Source organism: Mirounga leonina, unplaced genomic scaffold (assembly GCF_011800145.1).
Source record: "Mirounga leonina isolate KUSES-001 unplaced genomic scaffold, KU_Mleo_1.0 Mir_150, whole genome shotgun sequence".
In the NCBI taxonomy this organism is placed as follows: domain Eukaryota; kingdom Metazoa; phylum Chordata; class Mammalia; order Carnivora; family Phocidae; genus Mirounga; species Mirounga leonina.
The window spans coordinates 8,097,345-8,120,978 of NW_023270374.1; the positions used below are offsets into that span (position 1 = coordinate 8,097,345).

At 42.9% G+C, this 23,634-nt stretch overlaps 1 protein-coding gene across 2 annotated transcripts in view; it reads right to left on the minus strand.

Annotated features, from left to right (window-relative positions):
• Positions 1-23,634, minus strand: part of PCSK2 (proprotein convertase subtilisin/kexin type 2) — a 282,136-nt gene that overhangs the window by 124,410 nt on the left and 134,092 nt on the right. For both annotated transcript variants that reach the window (XM_035005804.1, XM_035005803.1), the window contains 2 exons: positions 3,653-3,766; positions 1,574-1,682 (listed from right to left, as the gene is read on the minus strand). In XM_035005804.1, coding sequence (XP_034861695.1) covers positions 1,574-1,682; positions 3,653-3,766 — 223 coding nt within the window. The remainder of the gene's footprint in view (positions 1-1,573; positions 1,683-3,652; positions 3,767-23,634) is intronic.

A 23,634-nucleotide genomic window follows, 5' to 3' on the forward strand; every position in this document is an offset into this window, starting at 1 on the left:
TTGGCTTCTCAAGCCAGGAAAGGTGGGTCAGAGTCAGGGCTCATCCTTCCGTTTTCCTTTTTTGGAAGGGTTGATACACAGTCAGTCAGGGAACTACAGTTAAAGAATCCAGAAATAGTCATCATGGGCTGTTGGGTTTCATAAAAGCAATTTGTCTGTCTGTGGTCACTTTTAGGGTGCTCCTCTAATCCCCCAGATGCTATGTGATTGCAATATATCTTAGGCAGATTTCCCCCGAACATAGATACATTTTTCTCCCAGGTGAGCTGGTGTCAGCCACGTTGGTTTCCAAACCAAAGCATTAGGAAGGATGAAATGGTTATAAGCTCCCAAGATTCACGTATACACACACGCTTTCTCCTGCAGAGCTCCTTTCTTCTTGTGAAAGCCCTTGGCCACTGGAGAAAGCTTTTACATCCACTTCAAAACATCTCCCACATCAGAAAACATGGAGGCATTGTTTCTATGTGGATATTTAATGAACCCACACAAGAGACAGCACCAATTTTAAGCATGCTGGCTCCCTTTGTTTCACCATCAATTCGTCTTCAAAGGCTTGCTTTGGAGAGCATAGTGTTCTTTGAGGATCTTCAGAAGGGAAAAGCTCTGTTGTTTCATCTCATACATAGGCTTTATGTATAATTGCATCAATACTGCTCAGTGGAACTTTTCCTGGAGGATCCACAGGGCTGATGAGGGGCAAGAGGACCTGCCCAGTGAGATGACCACCGAGCAGATTCTTCAGAATCTTGGCAGAGCCAAGGACGTGTGTAGTTAGAAAAACATCAGTTCATCAGACCCATTGGTTTTTGTAGCACAAACTATAGAAAATAAAGGTCTACTAAATCTTTGTCTGGTAGGCATATGGTGTAGAAAAACATGTTATAGAGGGCATATGTAATAAGAGGTTATCAAGGTCTGCTTTACCAGGGTTCATCCTGAAAGTAGCAACAAAGTCAAAATTTCTCCAAACTCCAATCCTGTTACCAAAAAGTTATTTCATTGGTGTAGAGCCACACTGTCTAATAGAGCTTTCTGTGATGATAGAAATGAAGTTGAATTGAATTTCAGCAGCCGCTAGCCCCTTGTGGCTATTGAGAACTTGAAATGAAGCTATTGTGACTGAGGAATTGAATTTTTAATTTTATTTAGCTTTAATTGATTAAAACTTAAGTGTAAATAGACACATAGGCTAGTGGCTACTCCACTGGACAGTGTGGATCTGGAGAAGCAGATGGTAAATTCAGATGGGTTTAGAAGATGCTCTAAGGTAAGGTACAAGCCGTGGCCCAATAAGAAATGACAGTTCAGTGGTGGCCAGTCTTCCTTTGTTCATTTTTTTTGGCTTCTTAATTTATTAATCCAATAAATATGTATTAAGGGCATCCTCAAGTTTGAGGACCACTGATCTGGAGGAAGGGGAGGATTTTGCCACAGTATAGACGATGGTCGAGTCCAGCAGGTGGTTATTCTGCCTTTGATTAGTATCCCCAAAACAATGAATCTTTTATATTCCAAATGCATGCAAAGACACACTTGCTTCCAAATGATGTGAAGGCTTTGAAATACTTACCATCATCCATAATTCCAATGGTAACACCTTTCCCTGTGTATCCCAGCTCCCATGCTTCTGCCACATTCAAATCAAGGCCAGGAGTGCCATCAGCTTGTCCAGTATTGATCTGGTTCAGGAATTTCAAAGCAAAGAATTTTATTAGTCTGGTGCAGTAAAGCACCTGTCTGTTTGCACCTGCTATTCCAGGGCCGGCTCAAAGACCACATCTTCCATGAAACAGTACTCCTGAATTTTCCCCATCTAACTCTTCCAGACGTCTCCCTCTGTTTTTTGATATACACAACTGATGTTTCTGTGACTGGATTGCTGTCTTTAAACTCCTTAAAGTTGCCATTGCAAGAAACATTCCCCAGTTTTGAATTAAACCTCACTCTTGTAGTCTTTATTTATACCTCATGTTTTGAATTTAGCACATACTGTCTTGGATCATTCTTATTTGAATGTGATTTCCTCCCTCAATACCAGTATGCTTTGCAAGAGGGATCATGTCCTACTTACCTTTGTAATTTCAGGGCCACTTTACCAAAATATTTGATGCATTAAATCAAAGATAGCTGGCTCACTTTTAGTGCTTGTTCTAATGCAAAAAAAGTCTTTTCCCTAAAAAAATTCAAAAAAGGAAAACAAAGAAATTCTATATAAATATGTTTATTACCCTCTTTTCATGCATCTTTGTCCTGTGCAGATTTTCTCAAAGATGAATCATAAAAATAGTGAAGTTAGAGCTCATACTGGCAGAAGCCCACAGTGACCTGTTGGCTATTACTATGGTGTTGATAAAACACTCTGTGAATGTCATTTGTGTGCTTGGTAAAAATGACTGCTCTTTTCCTTCCATGCATGCGTTAAGATTATACCTCTCCATCACCTAGGAAGTTAGTAGAATGCCCCACATGACTGATTCGGGCCAATAGAATGTGAGCTCATGTGCCATTTGTCACATCCAGGCAGAAACCTTAAACGCCAGTGTGTGACCTGCCCCTTCCCTTTGTTGAGGTGCTCGTGAAAACAGGGGTTAGGATGGAGCTGGGATGGAGATGGAACTGGGATGGAGCCTGGGTCCCTGAGGGACTCTGAAGCATTGGACATATAACATGAGTGAGCAAAAGCTTTGATTTGTTAAGCCAAGGTGACTTAGGGGGTTGGTTGTGAGTGCAAGAAATGTAGTCTAACCTGATTAACACACATAAGCTCTTTTCAGTTGCCTGGATTGGATTTGTAGGATTCCATGCCAAAAAACAAAGGACATAGTCAAGCTCGGAAGATCCAAGATAGAAGTTGTGATGCATTCCTATAAACATCTCAGTCCACAGGGCTATAATTAGTCTTCTATCTTGCTCATCACCTTTTAGTCTTAAATAAAGTAAAGCATCACTCACAGTTTTACACTAATCACTCCCTTTCCCTCAAGATGCCCTGCAGTTAGGATTGGTTTAGAGGCTTTGGGTCTCTTCTAAATATAACCCAACTTGTCCAAATGGATCATGAAGGACTGCTGGTGAGCCAGATAATAACATTTACTTCATCGGACAGACTGGGTTTCGGGGCCTTGCATCCTCCACCCGGAAAGCCCCATGGATGTGATTTCCTGCCGTTATTTTAAGAAGCACTAATGGATGCTACTTTTGTTGCTTTGGTCTTTGAGTTCTCTTGCTTGTCCCTTGTGAAGTTGCCTAAATCTTTCTCTTATGCTTGTGGTTTCATTATGTCCTCCGGTCACTCTGCCTGTTGAGACCCCCGGATTATTCCCCTCAGACTCTTGACTCAACTTCTACATGGTTTTGCAAGTCTTCCCTCATGCGTTGGTGTGCTTTTTTGGAGTCTGGGGCAGTCTGATCAGCATTTGGTTATTTAGCAGTTCCAGAAGGAAGCAGAAGGAAGAGAGAGTTCTCTCTCTCTTCATAGAGAACATGATGCATGGGTGCTGATAGAAAATCAATACATATCAAAGGGACAGAAAGGTTCATAGAGTAGGATGCTGGCTGACATCCCACAGAATAATGAGGAAATAGAAATGCATTTTTTTATCCGAAGTCTTAAGATGAGAAATGTTAGGAATAATATGGACATGCTTACCAGATACCACTGCTTTGTAAAAAGAGGATCATTCATGTTGATATCAATCTCATTGATGTCTCTATACCCCCGCTTCTTTCTGTCGAATCCTTCTTGCTGCAAGGCCATCTTTACCTGGAATGACAATATTGGCATATTACCTGAATATCCACCTGAACTTCTTCTTCTGGAATTCATTTCCATGAATTCAAATTCCATTTGTACACAGGTGTTTTTTTTCTGTGGAAGCCAAGTTCATCTCATGTACACTCTACACTCTATGATTATTTTCCAAAAGCTTTCGCTTCTGTCTGTGCTGAATAAATTGGCCTTGGTGATGGTTCACAGTGAGTTTCCTTAAAATGAGAATTTGATAGAAAAAAGTACTCTCAAGGAAGATAAGGGGGTAGGGGTTGTTAAGGGAAATAGAACAATGCAATGCTTCTATTAAGTAAAGAAGATTGATGTGGATTCAGGGAGGGGGAGAGAGAGTGAAAACTGCAGGGATCATTTTTCAGAAGGGTTTTCCAGCCTTTGCATTTGTTGAGAGGATTGTGCTATCACATTTAGGAATCAGTCAAAACCAAAATCAAATCAAACCAAAACAAACCAAAACCCAAACCAAAAGAACACTTGCCTAGAGAGCCAGCTAGTTCATATCAAAGCTCTAGAAGGTAAGTGAGGGATCTTTGAAAAGAAAGGGTTGTCCTGGCAATGACAGTGCTTCAATTTTTGGACAGTCAGACTGAACCCCAAGCCCTTGGATGAAATGAAACTTAAGAGCTGAATTGTTCAAGCAGGCTCCTGGCAACAGTTAGATTTTGTCCCATTCATGAAATTTTCTTCACTTGGGCAATCACAAATTTATCATCCAGGGGCTATGGCTCATCTCTGAACATCTACAAACTTGGGGACTATGCCAATGTATAAAAGGGTGTGTGGTGCATACTGATTTTTTTTTAGAGAGAGAGAGAGACCGCATGTGTGAGCGAGTGTGGGGGAGGGGGCACGGGTAGGAGAAGAGGGAGAGGGAGAGAGAGAGAGAGAATCTTTTTTTTTTTAAAGATTTTATTTATTTATTTGAGAGAGAGAAAATGAGAGAGAGCAAGCACATGAGAGGGGGGAGGGTCAGAGGGAGAAGCAGACCCCCCCGCTGAGCAGGGAGCCCGATGTGGGACTCGATCCCGGGACTCCAGGATCATGACCTGAGCCGAAGGCAGTCGCTTAACCAACTGAGCCACCCAGGCGCCCGAGAGAGAGAGAATCTTAAGCAGGCTCCATATCCAGTGCAGAGCTTGATTTAGGGCTCGATCTCACAACCCTGAGATCATGACCTGAGCCAAAATCAAGAGTTGGATGCTTAATGGACTGAGCCACCCAGGTGCCTCTGATTTTTTTAATGATATTTTGCTGCCCAACATTCATTTCTTCTTTTCCCAAGTATCTCCAGTGCATTTGGGGGGTTCCCTGGAGTCCACTAAATTCCATGTTGGTGGGAATGAAATTTGAGACATCTATCTGCAAAGAAACTGCAGGCTCTCTCTGCCTCAGAGGTGCCCGTGTGGGTATGAATTTGAATCCTGGGAAAGGGATGTGAGAGCAGAAGGAACCCTTGAAGGCTATTTATTTCAGAAGTTCACTCACCAGACTTTCAAAGGTCCTTGGGACAGTTCCACAGCCGACCAATCCTTTGGCCTCACACTGATTGTGAGCTGCCTATACCATTCCAAGAAATTCTCTTTTGCTTATGTAAGCCAGAATCCGTTTGTGTTGCTTGCACTTGAGAACTCTGATGTGGGAGCAGGGAAGTCAAGAGGACCCACATCAACTGTGATGGCAGGGAGGGAAGAATGAAGAGAAACCACATATGTGGCTGGAAACCTCCCCTTCCTTCCCATCCTGAAATGTGCAGGAACACTCTGGGAGAGTGGTTCCTTACTTCACCCTATACATTGACACAGGCAGACCGGGGGCTCATTAGCCAGAAAAACTCTAATTCGAGCAGAAACTCTGTATGTGTAGGAAAGAGGTGGTAGGTGTGGCATGTACTCTGTTCTTTGGAGGTATTCCAATGACAGATACTCACTGTGGCATATAGCAAATATTTGGGAGCTGGGATGGATGGAGAGTTTTATAAGGGCAAAAATCTGGACACAACTAGTGTCCATCAAATGGAGATAAATTATGATTCAAATATTCATATACATATATGTATATGGTGTGTAATATATATATACACACATGTATATATGCGCACACATGTCTTCTGTATATACATATACAGATACACACACATATATATCTTCTGAGAAGAAGATGCCAAGATAAGGGGTGCCTGGGTGGCTCAGTCGTTAAGTGTCTGCCTTTGGCTGGTCATGATCCCAGGGTCCTGGGATCGAGCCCCGCATCGGGTTCCCTGCTCCACGGGAAGCCTGCTTCTCCCTCTTTCACTCCCCCTGCTTGTGTTCCTGCTCTCGCTATCTCTCTCTCTGTCAAATAAATAAATAAAATCTTTTAAAAAAAAGAAGAAGAAAATGCCAAGATGAGATTAAATGTGCAAGGCTTTTATTAGGAGAGAAAATGCAAGAAACTGCTGTGTAAGCTTGACCCCGCAAAGGAGAGAGTGAACAAGGTTAGGCAAAAGTGTCCTCAACGGCTCTATAGTGTAAGAAGGTTTGGCAGGTCTGTTGGGGATCCAAAGTCGGCTGTCCGAAGAACCCTGTGTCTCCCAGGGATAAGCCTGCCTCAGTGCCCTTACTGTGCTCAGTCACTGGCTAGAGCTGCCAGGAAGCATGGCTTCTTGCCAACACAGTGACAGATTTCAGAGTGCAGTTGGGGTCCTTGGTCAATTACTCTCTCAGAAGTCAGAGGTATATGCTGCGTATTCTCACAGCTGCCACAGAACAAACAGACAAATAGATCTAGCTAAACACATACACATGTATGTAAAAAGCCACAGCACATTCCTCTTAAAACTTTTCTCTTACTCAGGAAGCAAGTACTCAAGGAAGAGCAGTAGGGGAAGGAGCCTGAATTCGGCCATCGCATCTTCCCATAGTGGTCCCAAGCAAGACCTTTATCTGCACTACTCAGATGGTAAGCCTTGGTTGGCTTCCATTGAGGGATTCCCATCCTATTGGATTTGTTGTCATGACTGACTTCGCTAAAGTCGCACCGTTCCTTTGCGAGGGTCTTTGCTAAGCAAGAGCAGCTGCCCTGTGGATGCTTGAAAACTCCCCTCTGTAGTTGCTTCTCAGAAGCATAAGAACAAGAAGATTCACACTGGATTTCATCTTTTTAGATAACAGTGCAGGAATGGCTATGACAATAGCACTCCAAACTCAATTAGCCTGAGTGCAGTCTAATGAAAAGACTTGAGTCATTTCCATAAAATTAATTTTTAATTCCATAAATTAGGTTTTAATGGAGACCAGTGATGCTTTGGAATGCTGCGCTTTCTCGACATCACCCCTCCTGGCAACCCAGAAGCGCCGAAGCATGACGTAGGTGTCTGTAATCTTGTCATCTAGTGTTACTAAAAATTAAAAATCCTAAGACTAGTTTATCTTCATGTCCTTAATGAAGATCACAGTTACAATTCCGAGAGAGAGAGAGAACACCTTTTAAACATATATTTTTACTTGTTACACACAAATAACTGGAGAATAGTTTTCATTCCCCCCCACCAATGATACCATGGAATACCATAAATTGCTTTAATCTTTCTGGGTTCTTGTTCAATGCTAATTTGCATTTAAACCTAATTTTTGCATAAAAGTAATTGAGCTATAGATAAAATTATGCTTTCTTTCTTCACTAAGTATCCTACTTTAGGAATTTTAATGTGTTGCTCTGTAGCTCTCATAATTTTTAATAGCTACCTGAATATCCCATAGAATAATGTACTGTAATTTACCCAATAATTTCCCTTTTACTGGTCATTTGGATTGTTTTCTATTATTAATGAAATTGCCATTAGCAGAAAGATGAGATTATAAACTATTTTTAAAGACCTCTGGAGAAGACTTCAGTGTTATAATCCTATATGTGATAAAGCTGTTAATATCAGAGAAGTATTTCCTAGTGTTCAAATTCCTTCCTCACATTATAACTAAAAGGTCACTTTTACTGTCTCCTCCTCCTCCTCTGAATTGTAATCTTTCACACATGATACCTTTCATTACCACTTCAATGTGGCACCAATGCCATGCAACTTAACCATAGTTTCTTGCCTTCCCAAAAAATAATGTACAGTTAGCTTAGGTATTTCATTGTACACTGCTCACCCAAGTTAGTCCACTGACCTAAACATTTATACAAATAAAAAACGTAAGAAAGCAGGAGTGTTTGTTACTGGGAATTATTTTATTAGAAACAGATGGATATTTTGCAATTCTGGTTTAACTTTTAAATCTTAGTTTGACACATGTGCATAGAACAAATTTTACTCAAGAGACTCCCCCACTTTCCTTCTCTCTTGTAGTATTTCTCTTCAATTAAGAATTTTCAGTCAACAAATGTTTTTGTGCATCTACAATGTACCAGTTACAGACCATTCTAAAATGAGGCAGATACTATCCCTGCACATTTGTGTTCTATTTTATAAGTTTCGTTAACAAGGTACTTTCACTACATAGAATCTTCTCAACAAGACTGTGGAGAGAGTACGGTTACAGCTGAGGAAAGGAGGTTTAGTGGCCATTGTTCAGCGGTTGAAAACATGGTGGAGTCACACGGGCTGACCAATTCTAAATGCTGTGTACTTTCCACTAAGCCACATTGCCCCTCCCTAAGGTACAGAACACAGTTAACCTTCCAGTATCTGGGACAGCTTAACCACGAATGTAACTCTCCAAGGATCAGGGCCTGGATCACTTCCCGCTGGGCTGATAATTAAACAGATGCTAATTAGCATTGACTGTGTGGGGCAGGAGAGGGGCCAGGAGAATGAGGAGCAATATGGGAAACCTGCCTCCAAAGGGTGAAACAAATTAGCTTAGAGTGAGCACAAGAAAAGAAACATAAAACACAAAATTGACATGTTGGTGAAAATACTGAAATTTTAAACCTATGATGCTGTAGATTGGGTCACACTCTCATTTTCTGTACCACCAAGAATTATTTTCTTTACCATTTTCATGAGTTTAATTATATCCCTCTGAAAGATATATTGAAGGCCTAACCTCCGGTACCTCAGAATGTGACCCTATTTGGGAAAAGGGTTGTTGCTGATGTAATTAGTTAAAAGGAGGTCGCTGCAGGAAGATGGTCCCCTGAAGCAACATGGCTGGTGTTCTCATGAGAAAAAGACAGACACAAAAGGAGAATGCCATAGGAAGACATTTGGACACAGAAAGTGAAGCCATGTGAAGAGGGAGGAGGCAGAGGATGGAGTTATTCTACTATAAGCCAAGGAACTTGTGGGTCTACCAGAAGCTGGAAGAGGCAAGGAGAGATCCACTCCCAGAGATTTCAGAGGGAGCGTGGCATGCCAACAATGTGTCTTCAGACTTCGGGCCTCCAGAACTGTGAGAGAATTAATTTCAATAGTCTTGGGCCTCCCAGTTTGTGGTACTTCGTTATGGAAACTAATACAACCACAAAGAATTAAACTAATTCAACCCTAGGAAATTACCACAGTTCCTGAGAATTAAACTCTGTCACAGTGCTTCCTTCTCATTTGTAAACTTTATTTTGTACATGAAGTGCTCTCATAGTTCCATTTGGACAAAGATTTCTTTAACCCTATATAACAGTTTGCAAAAAAAAAATAATAATAATAGAGGGACAATGTTGGGAAATAAATTGGTTGGGATATTCCTAAACTGTTGCACATTTAGGGGTGCCTGGGTGGCTCAGTTAAGCATCTGCCTTAGGCTCAGGTCATGATCCTGGGGTCCTGGGATCGAACCCCACATCAGGTTCTCTGCTCTTCTCCCTCTCCCTCTGCTTGCCACTCTGCCTACTTGCATTCTGTCTGTCAAATAGATAAATAAAAAAATCTTTAAAAAAACCTGTTGCACATTTGGAGTCTAACTCAGAATGTTCCACGTCTGTGTTTTCCTACACCACATCATCCTCTGTGCCATCAAGCATGTTGGTGATCAGCATTTCTTGAAAGAGTGCTCCACCATTGTCTCCAGGAGTTTCCTGTAGTGGCCAACACCTATTCTGCACATTTTGATGTACCAGCCTAAGGCAATACAATTTTTGTCACTCTTGTCATTTGCTGAGAGAGGTTGTAAAATGCATTCAAAACCCATGCATTTTCGAATAGATAATGTGTGATTGTTTTTGCTTTTCTAGATTTTCTGATGGCAAACTTTTGAGCAGTTAACAAAATGGAACGTCTCTGAGTTTTCCCCACTTCCAGGACTGGAGCCCCTAATAAGCGAAATGGGGGAGAGTCACCCATAGAAGCCATGAGGTTTTGTAGGAAGACCTCTGGATCAGGAGTCAGGAGCTCTGGATTGTGGTGCCACAGATGCGGGTTTGAGACCTGCATCTGCCCCTGCTAACTCTGTATCTTTGAGCCTAATAGCGCTATTTCTGAGATCTGTTTCCTTTCCACCAGAATGAGCATAACTCCTTCTGAGGGTTGATTTCAGGAATGAGTGGGGTCACCTGTTGTGGAATGGCTGTGAAGCATAGTTCCCGGCACAGAAAAAATGTCCACAGACATCTGTTCCCTTCCCGGTCCTCAGGTCAGCTGTCCTCTACCTGGACTGCCCGTTGAGTCACCTGGTGAGCCTCAGCAACCCCCACGCGCAGGCCACACTTGGACCACATCAGACTCTCCAGGGGATTCCAACCTGCCTCAAGGTTGACAGTGTCTTGGAAGCCAATTTTCTTCCTCTGTCAAAAGCCTATTTCTCTACCTCTCAGAATTGTGATGAGGCCCTGGTGGAATCCAGGCTTCGAGATCCTCACTCAGTAGAGAGATCTGCAGTGTGAAGCTTTGCAGCCAACCTCTGAAGATGTCAGCCCCAGGCGACGAGGCAGGGAGATGCCTACTACCCCTTAGCCTCCAGCTCTCCTGGTGCCTGTCCTGCCCTCGATCTTGGTTCTCTCTCTGGGGAAGGATAGGGTCGGATTGGACCACTCATTCTCTGATTGGGCTGGACATCCGAATCCCCTGGGTGAACTGCTTCTTTAATTAAATAAAAATTGTTTTCAAGCGGAGAAGTAGGAAAGAAGACAAGAAAAAAACAATTCTTCCCCCACTTCCTGAGAATCCCTGTTGACGTAGGAAAAAAAAAAAAAAGGAAAAAAGAAGGTAACATATGGTCATGGTTAGGAAATTAAAGCAGTCCAGAAAGTTATATAATGGGAAGGGAACATTTATCCTCCTCTTTCCTTCCTTGCTCTCAAATAGCTCTCTCCTCAAAGGTGACCACTCTTCATAACTTCTTGTGAGTCCTTCCAGAAAATATTTATTTGTATGCACTCATACACATACATAGAACGAGGGAGTTTTTTTTTTTTTTTTGAGGGAGTTTTTTTTAAAAAGGGGTATATTTAGCATGATTCTTTTATATGCAGTAGACTGAATGTTCCCCCCAAAATATATGTCCCCCCAACTATATATCCCCCCAAATTATATGCTCACATCCAAATCCCTGGAACCTGTGAATGTGACTTTATTTGGAAAAGGGGTTTTGCAGTTGTAATTAAAGATCTTGAGATGAAGGCATTCTGGATTATCGGGGTGGGCCCTTAATCCAATGACACACATCCAATGACCAGTGTCTTTATAAGAGACACACTGGGGAGAAACACACGCAGAGACAAGCAGAAGAGACCCACTGGGGAGAGACACACGCAGAGACAAGCAGAAGTCCACGTGAAGGTGTAGGTGGAATGAAGCAGCTGCAGCCCAAGAATCCTGGCAGCCTCTAGAAGCTGCAAGACGCAGGGAAGGACTTTCCCCTAGAGCCCCGGCAGTCCTGCTGACCTCTTGGTTTTGGACTTCCATCCTCCGGAACCATGAGAGAATAAGTAGAAGTTGTTTTAAGCCACCAAGTTTGTGCTAATTTGTTATGGTAGTCATAGGAAACTGTACAATGTCATAAATTTGAAAGAGAGATTTATATATGTATATATTTATACATGCAGGTATACAATATTGATGGATGATACCTCTCTCTATATATTTTTAAAGATTTATTTATTTTATTTGAGAGGAGAGAGAAAGAGCAAAAGTGGGAGGGGCAGAGGGAGTCCCAAGCAGACTCCATGCTGAGTGTGGAGCCAGACTAGGGGCTCAATCTCAAGACCCTGAGATCATCATCTGACCTGAAACCAAGGGTCCGATGCTTAACCAACTGAGTCACCCAGGTGTCCCTATTCATATGTTTAATATCTACATATAGATATATTTTATAATATGTAACCAGTAGATTTACATATATAATACCTATATGGGATAGTATCTATATATTATATATAACACCTATAATACCTATGTTATAATATCTGTATCTATTGTAATATAGATATAACATCTGGTAGTATCTGCTTTAAATTTACTACAAAAGGATCAAGAAACATACACTGTTCTTTTTTTTTTTTTTTAAGATTTATTTATTTATTTGAGAGAGCGAGAATGAGAGAGAGAGTACATGAGAGGGGGGAGGGTTAGAGGGAGAAGCAGGCTCCTCGCCGAGCAGGGAGCCCGATGCGGGACTCGATCCAGGGACTCCAGGATCATGACCTGAGCCGAAGGCAGTCGCTTAACCAACTGAGCCACCCAGGCGCCCGAAACATACACTGTTCTTAATGAAAACTCATTCTCTTCAACAGATGCACATTATTTCATCATGTGGTTAAAGCAAATTTAATGATCTTGTCACCTATTGAAGGATACTCTGGTTGGTTGCATATTTTGTTGCTGTTTTGCAGTTCTACTCAAGGCTGCAGTGAGTACCTTCACAAATGGGGGTGTGCGCCCTGGTGATATTTTTCAAGGATAAATTATAAGCAGCGGGATTGCCGATGACTATGATTTTAAATTTCCACAGGGCAATTATTGCCAAATGCCCTCCAGAAAGTTTGCATCAAATTGCATGCTCACTAAGGACACATGAGAGTTTAGGGAACTTTTAAAAAATATGGCTCTCAGACACCCTAAGGTGGCTACTCTGATCGCCCGGGTACATGTGCCTTAAGAGGCCCCCCACCCCGACCCTGGGGCAGGGTGGTGGGCGGTGTTGTGCTGAGGGTCCTGGCTGAGAACCTGCAGAGCTTGGAACTCCAACCCTCCCTCTGGTTCTGTGGTGCATCGGGCGACGCCTCTGGGTGGGAAGCAGCGGGTCTGAAGCCTGGCTTGTTGCACAATCGCAGGGGGAGTTTGTCAAATGAGTCGCTGGGAGTGGGCCTGACCTCAGTGACTCTTAAAGCTTTCCAGGTACTTGATTCCTAAGCTGGGGTTGAGAAACTGTGTGCTGGGGGCTCCTCTGTGCCTCCCTTATCTCTCTTGTCCTCGTTCTGATACAGCTCAGGTAGGGGAACTGAAATCAAACTATAGATGAGAGCAAAGGACAGAGTATCTATAACCAACATCGAAGGCTCTCTCTGCAAGAGAAGAAACTCACATCCATAAGAAAATACATTCCATTTACTCACGAAAAAATCATCTCTCTGTATTCCCCTAGTGCTAGCTGGGAGGGGTGGTGCCAGTCGGCTGGGGTGTGGGGTGGGGGGTGTGTGGGCAGGCACAAGACTACAGCAACTTTTCCAAGGAATGTGGATCTTCTGTTTATTACAAACCTCTTAATTTGCACAATAAATTACCTAGTTTTTATTATGGGCTGAGGACTCCCTCTTCCCCCCCAGATAGTTTAAACCAAAACAAAAATAGCTATTCCAGAAACATCACGCCCAACATGTGTTAGCTAGGACACCCACAGGCGGGCTTGAAGATCAGTCTACATGGGACGCAGGATTAAGGCTGAAGTCAGGAGTCCCCACTGGCTCCTGACCTGATCGTCCTCCCTTGTGTCAGTCTCCTGGGGAGGGGAGAGGACCTGAGTCCTTTTGGATATGTGCTTACAGAGTTAGCGGCCAATGGGGACAGGCTCTGTTCTTCCTCTCATGAGATGCCAGGGGCACACCGGGGGAATTTCCCTTCGAGCTTTGAGCTGCTAGGATGGGAGAGTTTAAATGGATTGGGCTGCTCTTCATCTCCTGGAAAGGAAGCCAAAGCTTTCCTTCTATTTAAGCAGAATATTGACTTCAATTCAGTAGAAAATGTTGGGGAAAAAGAGGCAGGATAGCATTATGGATGAGAGCTTGGTCTTTGGGCCAAGCAGACCTAAGTTATAGGCCCTGATGCACTTGCTGTTGACTGGCTGTGAGATCTCCTACAAGCTACTGGACCTATTTAAGGCTCAGTTTGCTCCCCTATAAAATGGGGATGAGACCTGATACCAACTAACGTTTATTGAGGGCTGACTGTAAATATTTCAGGTACAGTATTTCAGCTGTTTTTCACAGCAACTTCATGGGGGCTCAAGAAACAAGGCAGGAAATAGTAAGTGTATTGTGAGTTGTGTATTGTGAGTCACACAGGTAGCCAAAGGTAGAGCCATGGTTCGTACCTGTTCTGAGCTGAATTGTGTCCCCCTAAAAATTCTCATGGTGATGTTCTCACTCCCAGTACCTCAGAATGTGATCATATTTGGAGATAGCATCTTTAAAGAGGTCATTAAGTTAAAATGAGGTCATTGAGATGAGCCTAATCCCATATGACTGATGTCCTATTACAACAAGAAGAAATTTGGATACAGACACGCAGAAGGGAATGCTGTGAAGATACAAGATCAAGACAGCCATCTCCAAGCCAAGGAGAGGCCTAGAACAGATCCTTCCCTCATGGCCAGCCCTGCCAACATCTTGATCTTGGACTTCTAGCTTCAGAACTGTGAGGCATACATTTCTGTTGTTCAAGCCCCCCAGTCTGTGATACTTGGTTATGGCAGCCCTTGGAAACTTGTAGGAGACCTCAGCGATCTGGCTGTATGGTCTGCATGCTTCCCTCCTGGGCCATGTTGCTTCTCAGCTCCTACTTCATAATTTGGATTATGGAGAAAATCAAATGAGATTATTCATATAGACCCTTGGCCCATAGTATATACTCAATAAATGCCTGCATTTGCTACTATCATTATTGCCAATGTTATATTTCAGGTCCCATGGAAAGGCAGTGGGATGGTGCCTTCCAAAGCAACCCAGGCCCTTTTGATTCATTCTTACTGCTCTTAGCTAGTTAAAGACAGATTAAACATTGCAAAAGAAACCAGCTAGAGTCCATTCCCATGTGTGTCCTGAATGCAGAAGACCCACCTGCAGGAAGAGCACAGCTCCACCCATTTTTGACTTCATCTTTCCAAAGCAGTGTGTTATCTCAGTGTTTGAACTGATGAGCTGAACACAGCTCATCAAACAAGAGACACAGAAAAGCCATTGCTGGGGGTGATGTGGAAGGTTACAGAGGAAAGCGGCCACTCCTAAGCTCAGATACTCTAGTTCATCTGCTTTACCACCCACTGCTGGCCTTGGTTGTCAAGATCCAAATAGGGATCTAGAGATGAGAGGGGCCTGGGGAGGGAGGATGTGACGCAGGAAGGTCAGTCGCTGGAGGGGCAGAACAGGCAGGAGTCTGGCTGCTTAATTTCCCTCTTGAGCATGCAGGGATGCCTTTTCAGAAAGCCCAGTTACAGGCAAATCACAGGGCTTAACTTTCCAAAGAACAGCAAGTTAAGCCACAATTATGGCTGAATGCGCTGTATTGATTGCCCTCATTTAGGGAGGTTTGCCCATCTTGCAAGAATGAAGACAATCAATTGAGGAAAGAGGATATGGCTGCATGCCACTGGTCACAGTTCCGGTTACTGCGTCTCAATGACAAGATACTAACAAATTGGTATCTATCCTCTGAAGCACTGTATACAAGATATATCATAAGTCCATGCAATTAAAGAGGGATCAGAAGATGTTTCTAGCTGAGCAAAGTGCAAATTCAACCTATGGGAATGCCTTTAGAAGGTAAAATTCCAGTTCCCATGTTTGTTAGAATGTGTGTATTGGGTTTGGGGTTGTGCTTTCAGCGTGATCTCAGTCTTCCCATTTTCCTATTTCCAGGATGGTGGAAGACTGTCATGGGTTGGATTTAGGGGACTGTATTAAGGAAAAGGATATTAAAGGATGGTAGGTACTATGCCAGATGTTGAGGAAAGGGTGGTTAGACTGGGTTATGTTTGAAAGGACAATTTCCCAGGGATGCCAAGGGTCCCAAGGACCTGTAAACGCTGTCCTTGGCCAAAATGACATGGTCCTCTCAAGGAGATTCTTTTGAGACATGAGCATGGAAAAGAAGCAAAGCAAACCTGTTGCTTTAATATATTCATAACTTTGGGCACATACACAGTGTAGTCAAAGAGAGCCTGCCTTCGTCATGTGGAATGCTGTTTCCTATCTCAGGTGGGCAGAAGGACCTCTGTGTAACAGAGGTTTCTGGGAGGACAAATGAGACTGAGACAAGGAGTGAGATGAAGGCTTGGCCCCTGTCCACTCCAGCTGTGGCTCAACCAGTCACCTCCCACCTGACTAACCCACCCAGTGTTCCACCTTCCCGGGGAGATACCTGGAGGTGAAGGTGAAGAACAGCCAGCAGTATCCACTGAGAAGGTGCTCATGGTGCCCGGCTGGGAATGAATGGCTCCAACACAGCCCAGGGGCATAGCTTCCCAAAGCTTTGTCCCCAGCAAAATTTCCACCATGGGCTTGTGCCTGGTCTGCTTCTGCTGGTGAACCAGAAGGAGGATGCTGAGTGAAGATGTGTCTGGGCTGCCTAGTCCCCATCCTGTGCTGGTGGAAGGGCTCAATAATGTGCTTCTGGAAGGAATGGATGAATCCAATTGAATATGCAATGAAGGTTCACAAATTATCCTGTCTATGGCCTGGTTTGGTCCTGTGGATCAGCTACCTGCACTGTTTCCATGACTGCATTGTGATGATGGTGCCCCAGTCCCAGCTGCCACCTCACAAATGTGCGTGGGGGAAAGAGGGGTTGGGTGGAGATTTCGAGTGACTTGATCCAAAGTAACAACTTTATCAAGTGCTAAAGACCATGCTCCAAATGCAATTTGGTGCAGTGAATGAGCACTAGATTTGGAGTCAGAAAGCACAGAGTTCAGGTCCTGGGTTGATTTGCTCCTTATTTATGTGTGTTCTGAAGTGGGTCCCTCAGCTTCTCTGGATCATGTTTTCTTCCTCTAGAGCAGCAGGGATTGGCAAATCCAGCCTGCTGCCTGTTTTTGTAAATATTGTTTGTTGGACACAGCTGTGTTCTCCCGTTCACATGCTGCCTCTGCTTTCCCACTTCAAGGGCTGACTTAGGTACTTGCAACAGAGACCATATGGCTCACAGTACATTTGCGCTCCGGCCCTTCACAGAAGAAGTTTGTTGACCCTTGATGTATATCATGTAGATGATGGAATTCTTGATTGTACAAGGCTTCACAGTGAGGATCACGTGAGATAATCTTCCTTTGTTGGGAACTATGAGACATACATAAATATTATTGTCTATAATTGTGATGAATAATATGGCTATGGAATCCATCTCCTCTGAGAAGGAAGAAGCAGGGGCAGAATTAGGAGTTGTGGTATAAATGGTGTGATTTGAGGGGCCCAGAGAAAGCTTCCAGGGACCCAAATCACCTCCCCTGAACACCTGCACACTGACTGAATTCCAGCCATGAAGAGTTAAGCTTGAAATCGAAGCCTTCATTACCCATGTTGATTATGTCTCTATTTGAAAAGATTTGGAAAACGAGTCCTCTGGGACCAGCAACACATCCAGGAGTTACCATTTACCAACGCTTACACATGAACTCCTTCATTAGATGGTTTTTCTCTGTGAAGCTAGTTGAAATGCAGGCAAGGAATGGGAGTTTATGAAAAAGGTAATTTTGAAACTCTTGGGCAGTTTCCAGGGCTCAGAATTGGGTGCCGCCCAAAGGGGTAGGATTAAGACAAAGGAGGCGAGAGGGCATAGTGAAAAACCCTCCCGAAATTGTGTGCTTCTAGGCATTCTTAATGCCTGGCATGTCTGCAGCACGGAGGGACACACTTACCATTTATTTGTTATGACAAAGTTTGAAGTATTGTTTCATTGTGAGTTTCCAGCGGGGGAATAAACCAAGAGCTGCCTGTTACAGAATACAAATGGGGCCTTGAAAATTCATAGTCTCCTTTTCTTTAACAAGCTCTGAAGAAAGTTTGATCTTTGGATTGGGACAATAGACTAAAGAGTTAAAGAAGAGCGAAGATTCACTTCCTTTGCTCTTTCTTCTTAAAGGGCATCTATTTTTCATCATCCTCAAAGGTTAGCCCCTTTGTCAACAGTGATGCCTTGCCAATTCCTTCCTCCTCTTGGTATTTCATTAGTTGCCAGTGAAACAATCCCAGGTTGACAGGGTGGCAAAGAAAATGTGTGTTGAAATTGCACTTGGCATATGTCTGAAATATTTGGGGGCTGGTAACTGCATCCCCTGCACCAGGCAGCTAGAGTGTAATTCATATGTCAAGCCAAGCAGCCCACAAATGACAAAACACCAACAAGGAATAAAGGTCAGAGTGATTGATTCCTAATACACGTCGGCTTATGCACAGAGCACCCAGCGATGCAGTGTTAACGAGCCTCAGCACAGCGATGCAGAAGAAACGAAGAAAATAATACCTCGACTTTGCAATACTGCTCCTGGAAGGTACGGGACCAACGTGCACTTAGATCTGCCCTCTGACAAACGCAAGGAGAAAACAGTTTTCATTCTGCAGTATCTTAGTTTTCTTAGTGGCTTAAAACAACACGAATACATTCTCTTACAGTGCTGGAGGTCAGAAGTCTAAAAGCAAGGTGTCCACGGGGCTGCACTCTTCTAGGGGCTCCAGGAGAGGATCCATTTCTTTGCCTTTTCTGCATTCCACAGGCTGTCTGCATTTCATGGCTCCTGGCCTTCTTCCTCCAGCTTCAAAGGCCGTAACAGTAGATCAAACTCTTCTCCACAGTGTCACTCTGACCTCCTCTTCTGCTGTCCTCCTAGGAGACCTTTGTGATGACACTGGTCCCACCCTGATAATCCGGGATACTCTCCCTATCTTAAAGTCAGCTGTTTGCCACTATATGCCTTGCCATGTGCCCATGACATATTTGAAGCTTCTAGGGATTAAGACGTGGACATCTTTGGGGACCATTGTTCTCCCTACCACATGCAGCAAGGGAGCTAATATTCATGCTGGAAGATGAGGCTGATGATTGATTACTTGTCCAATGAAGATATCTCTGCAGGGATGAAGGAATTTGATGGAGATATAGAGTACCCAGAGAACGCCCACTACCATGAAGAGTAGGGCTGCCAGTTCAACCAGTGTTAGAATTAGAAGGACCTACTACCAGGCACTAGGTCAGTGAAGCTGTAGAGATAACATATTCTGTGGCCCGTCTAGGTAATGTCCTGGAAACAAGATAATCTTTCAGTGAAAAATCTGATATGATCATCCTCAGGCTCTGCCCCACTGTGTACATTTTATTTTATTTATTTTATTTTATTTTTTTATAATCTGTCAAGATAATTTTACTTCTTCCTTTCCAATTTGTTTTTTTTAACATTTTTTATTTTGTTATGTTAATCACCATACATTACATCATTAGTTTTTGATGTAGTGTTCCATGATTCATTGTTTGTGCATAACACCCAGTGCTCCATGCAGAACGTGCCCTCTTTAATACCCATCACCAGGCTAACCCATCCTCCCACCCCCCTCCCCTCTAGAACCCTCAGTTTGTTTCTCAGAGTCCATAGTCTCTCCTGGTTCGTCTCCCCCTCTGATTTCCCCCCCTTCATTTTTCCCTTCCTACTATTTTCTTTTTTTTTTTTTTTAACATATAATGTATTATTTGTTTCAGGGGTACAGATCTGTGATTCAACAGTCTTGCACAATTCACAGCACTCACCATAGCACATACCCTCCCCAATGTCTGTCCCTCAGCCACCCCATCCCTCCCACCCCCCACCACTCCAGCAACCCTCAGTTTGTTTCCTGAGATTAAGAATTCCTCATGTCAGTGAGGTCATATGATACATGTTTTTCTCTGATTGACTTATTTCACTCAGAAAAAAAGGTCTCTATTAACCACTGAGAAAGCTGTTGTGTATACCTCTCCCACACTCCACCTCAGCTGTCCCTGGCCAATACTTCTTTTCCACTTTTCCCAAGAAACTTCCATTCCCAAAATACACAACTGACAGAAGGGAGATAGAGACTGGTGGTGGCTTGTTTCATTTTGGGAGCCATCAATCACAGAGGCGGAGTGTCATTTGTGTGAGCAGAAGCAGGAAGAACCCCAGTGGTGGTACATCCAGCAGATTGCAATTTTCAACCACTTCATTTGTTCAGAGTGTCAGAGAAATATGCAGTGGGCGTGGGGAGAGATTCCATCTTAACACTGCAAGTCCTTGCCACATTTGGAACTTGGTAAAGAACTGTGCATTTCTAACATTGTATCTGAGAAGGTGATTAAACTAATGGGCAGAACCAAGGACAACCCAACAGTGAGTCAGGAGGTCAATGTCTGTGTTCTAGCTACTGTTGCTGCAGTCACAAATTATCCCAAGACATGGTAGCTTGAAGCAACACTTTATGATGCTTACAGATTCTGTGGGTCAGGAATTCGAAGGTGGAACAGAGGGATGGCTTGTCTCTGCAACATTATTTCTGGGCCTCAATGGGAAAGACCCAATGGCTGGGTGTGACTCAAAAACTGGGGCTATATAAGATATAAAGATTATCATTACGGAGTTAGGAACTTGGGATAGGTCTGACCAAAAGAACAATGCTGTTTCCTCAGTCCTACACATGGTTGCCTTGCCCATTTCCTCTCCTCAACCAGAGATTTGTAAGTAAGACAGAGTGTCCAATAGGGAGATCGCTTTCACTCTCCCCAGTGGCCAAGTTCTAGTCTTCTCTGTAGTCATGAGCACCATTTCTTTCTCTAGAATGCAGCAATGCTTTAGCCCTGACTTCAGGGTGCCAGAATATCCTCAGCCCATCTGTTCAGCCTACATCTGCATGCCACAGTCCTTCCACATGATCTGGCCAGGCTAGTCTCCTTACAAACTCTCATGTGTGCCCATAATGTCTCTTGCGCAGGGCACTTGCACTCACATTTTAATGTTTTTGTGTCAAAATATTGATGCACAACTGTTGGTGGGAATGTAAACCAGTGCAGCCACTATGGAAAACAATAGTGGGGGGATCACCCCAAAATTAAACATAGAATTAACATATGATCTAGCAATTCTACTTCTAGGAATATATCCAGAGGAAATGAAGACATTAACCTGAAAAGATACTTGCATGCCCATGTCCATAGCAGCATATTCACAACAGCCAAAACATGGAAATAACCTAAGTGTCCATCAACAGATGAATGGATAAAGAAGTTGTGGCGCATGTGTGTGTGTGTGTGTGTGTGTGTGTGTGTATGCCACAAATGGCAGGGTTTCCTGATGGATCTTGAGGGAATTATGCTAAGTAAAATAAGTCAGACAGAGAAAGAGAAATACTGTATGATCTCACTTATATGTGGAATCTTAAAAAAAAAAAAAAGACTCAGAAAAAGAGATCAGATTTGTTATTTCCAGAGGTGGAGGTGGGTGGGGAGAGGGAGAATCGGAGGAAAGTACAAACTTTCAGTTATAAGATAAATAAGTACCAGGGATGTAATGTACAGCATGATGACGACAGTTAACACTGTTATAGGTATAAAGAAGAGTTCTTAAGAGAGGAAATCTAAGAGTTCTCATCACAAGAGAAAGGGTTTTTTTCTCTTTTTTCCCTGAAACTTTTTTTCTTTTTTTCTTTTTATTGTATCTCTATGAGATGATGGATGCTAACTAACTTATTGTGGTCATCATTCCACAATGTACGAAAGTCAAACCATCATGCTGTACACCTTAAACTTATACAGTGCTGTAAGTCCATTATATCTCAATAAAACTGGGAAAAATATGAAGCACAAACCATTGCCCACACCCTCCCCATTCTTGAATATCTGCTACATTTTCTGAGAACAGCCAACATTATATTTGGTAACTCCTTTGCAAAAGGGTTGTTTAAACACACAGTTGGGACTTGAATAGTCATTTAGAGCATTGGATGTTTCCCATGCTTTGGTGTATCCGCCATTAAATTGTAATTTTCTTGGGGGAAACAAAACCAAATGTAAAAATATATTTTTGTGCCTGTCATTTTCCTATTACAGTTTTGCCTTTATAGAGAGGTGGATACGTGAGGGTACTATTACCATTTCTTTTTTTTTTTAAATAAAGATTTTATTTATTTATTTGACAGAGAGAGACACAGAGAGAGAGGGAACACAAGCAGGGGGAGTGGGAGAGGGAGAAGCAGGCTTCCGGCCAAGCAGGGAGCCCGATGTAGGGCTCAATCCCAGGACCTTGGGATCAAGACCCTAGCCGAAGGCAGACGCTTAATGACTGAGCCATCCATGTGTCCAATTATTATCATTTCTACCCCCACCTCTCTTAAATGTGAACATCATACCATTATTCCCTGATGGGTCTGATTTCTATTCACTTTTTTTTCCACTTTTGAACATGAATTGGACCAGTCCACAGTTACACAAGCAAGGGGAAGTCACCAGATTGTATATGCAGAGTTAGCATTTTAAAAAGCTATGTCATGCTTCATTTCATGCTGTACAATTGGGTCACTTTTACACGGCTAATTTTTGAAATCTGAAAAGTGCTCTGTAGCTCCAAGGAGCCTTCTAGAAGAGAGTCTTATTATTTTAATTGTTGAATAGATGTCCCTAAAAAATATGCGATATTCGTGACAAAAAATACATGGTACGTCTTGATGCATCCAGTAAAATCACTTCAAAAGCAAAATGCTATGTGAACATTCTTACAGTCTTTTGGGAGTGCTATCTTGAATTTTAAGGAGGGGCAATTTGCTAGAAGTTCTGTTGTCAATTTGGACTAACTTGGACTCACTAGAGTTTTGAGACTTTTCCTTTGAATCACAACACTGTGTCTTAATCTTTCTGTGAGTGAAGTGACTTGTTTTGGCTTCCCGACAACATACAATGAAGGTACGAGTCCTGTCCCCTTTGTTTCTCAGTTCCGAGAACTCGATAGGTATTTATTTGATTTTTAAGATGGGATTAATCATTTTTTTAAAAAGATTTTTATTTATTTATTTGAGAGAGACACAGAGTGTGAGAGAGAAAGAGCATGAACAGGGTGAGGAGCAGAGGGAGAAGCAAAGTCCCCCTGAGCAGGTAGCCAGACACAGGGCTCTATCCCAGGTGGGGCTTGATCCCGGGACTCCGGGATCATGACCTGAGCTGAAAGCAGATGCTTAACCATCTGAGACACCCAGGTGCCCCTTATTTGATTTTTAAAAAAGAAAAAATGGATCGAAGAGAATGGGAATCTTCTTCAGGGTTGTTCCTTTCCTGAAATGATCCCAACAATAGGCAAAATGGTCACTTTAAAACAAAAACAGCAGCAACAAAACCAAGTTTCTTCTCAGAAGAAAGAACCTGAGTCCAGAGAGACCTCAGGGGTGGAAGTGGGCCTGAGCTCAGGGACAGGTAGAAACGACTGCTTGCCCCACCTGAAGTTTTCTGTCCCTGAACCCAAGGTCATATATGCAGAATGGAGACATTTAGACCTAATTTTTCTTTCTCTTCTCTCAATGCTTTAAGACAACTGTACTATTCATCTCAGGGAAAACAAAGGAATTCCTTTGTCATAAAGTAAGATGAGGTGGCTTCCTCTTTTTACTCCTTCTAGAAGTTGGATAGAAAAGCAAATTTGTTTTCTGGTTTGAAATGAAAGCACAGCATCCCATTCTCATCTGCAGTTGTGGATAAAATGGATGTTCTTCAAACTAAGTGCTGAGAACGTGCTCCA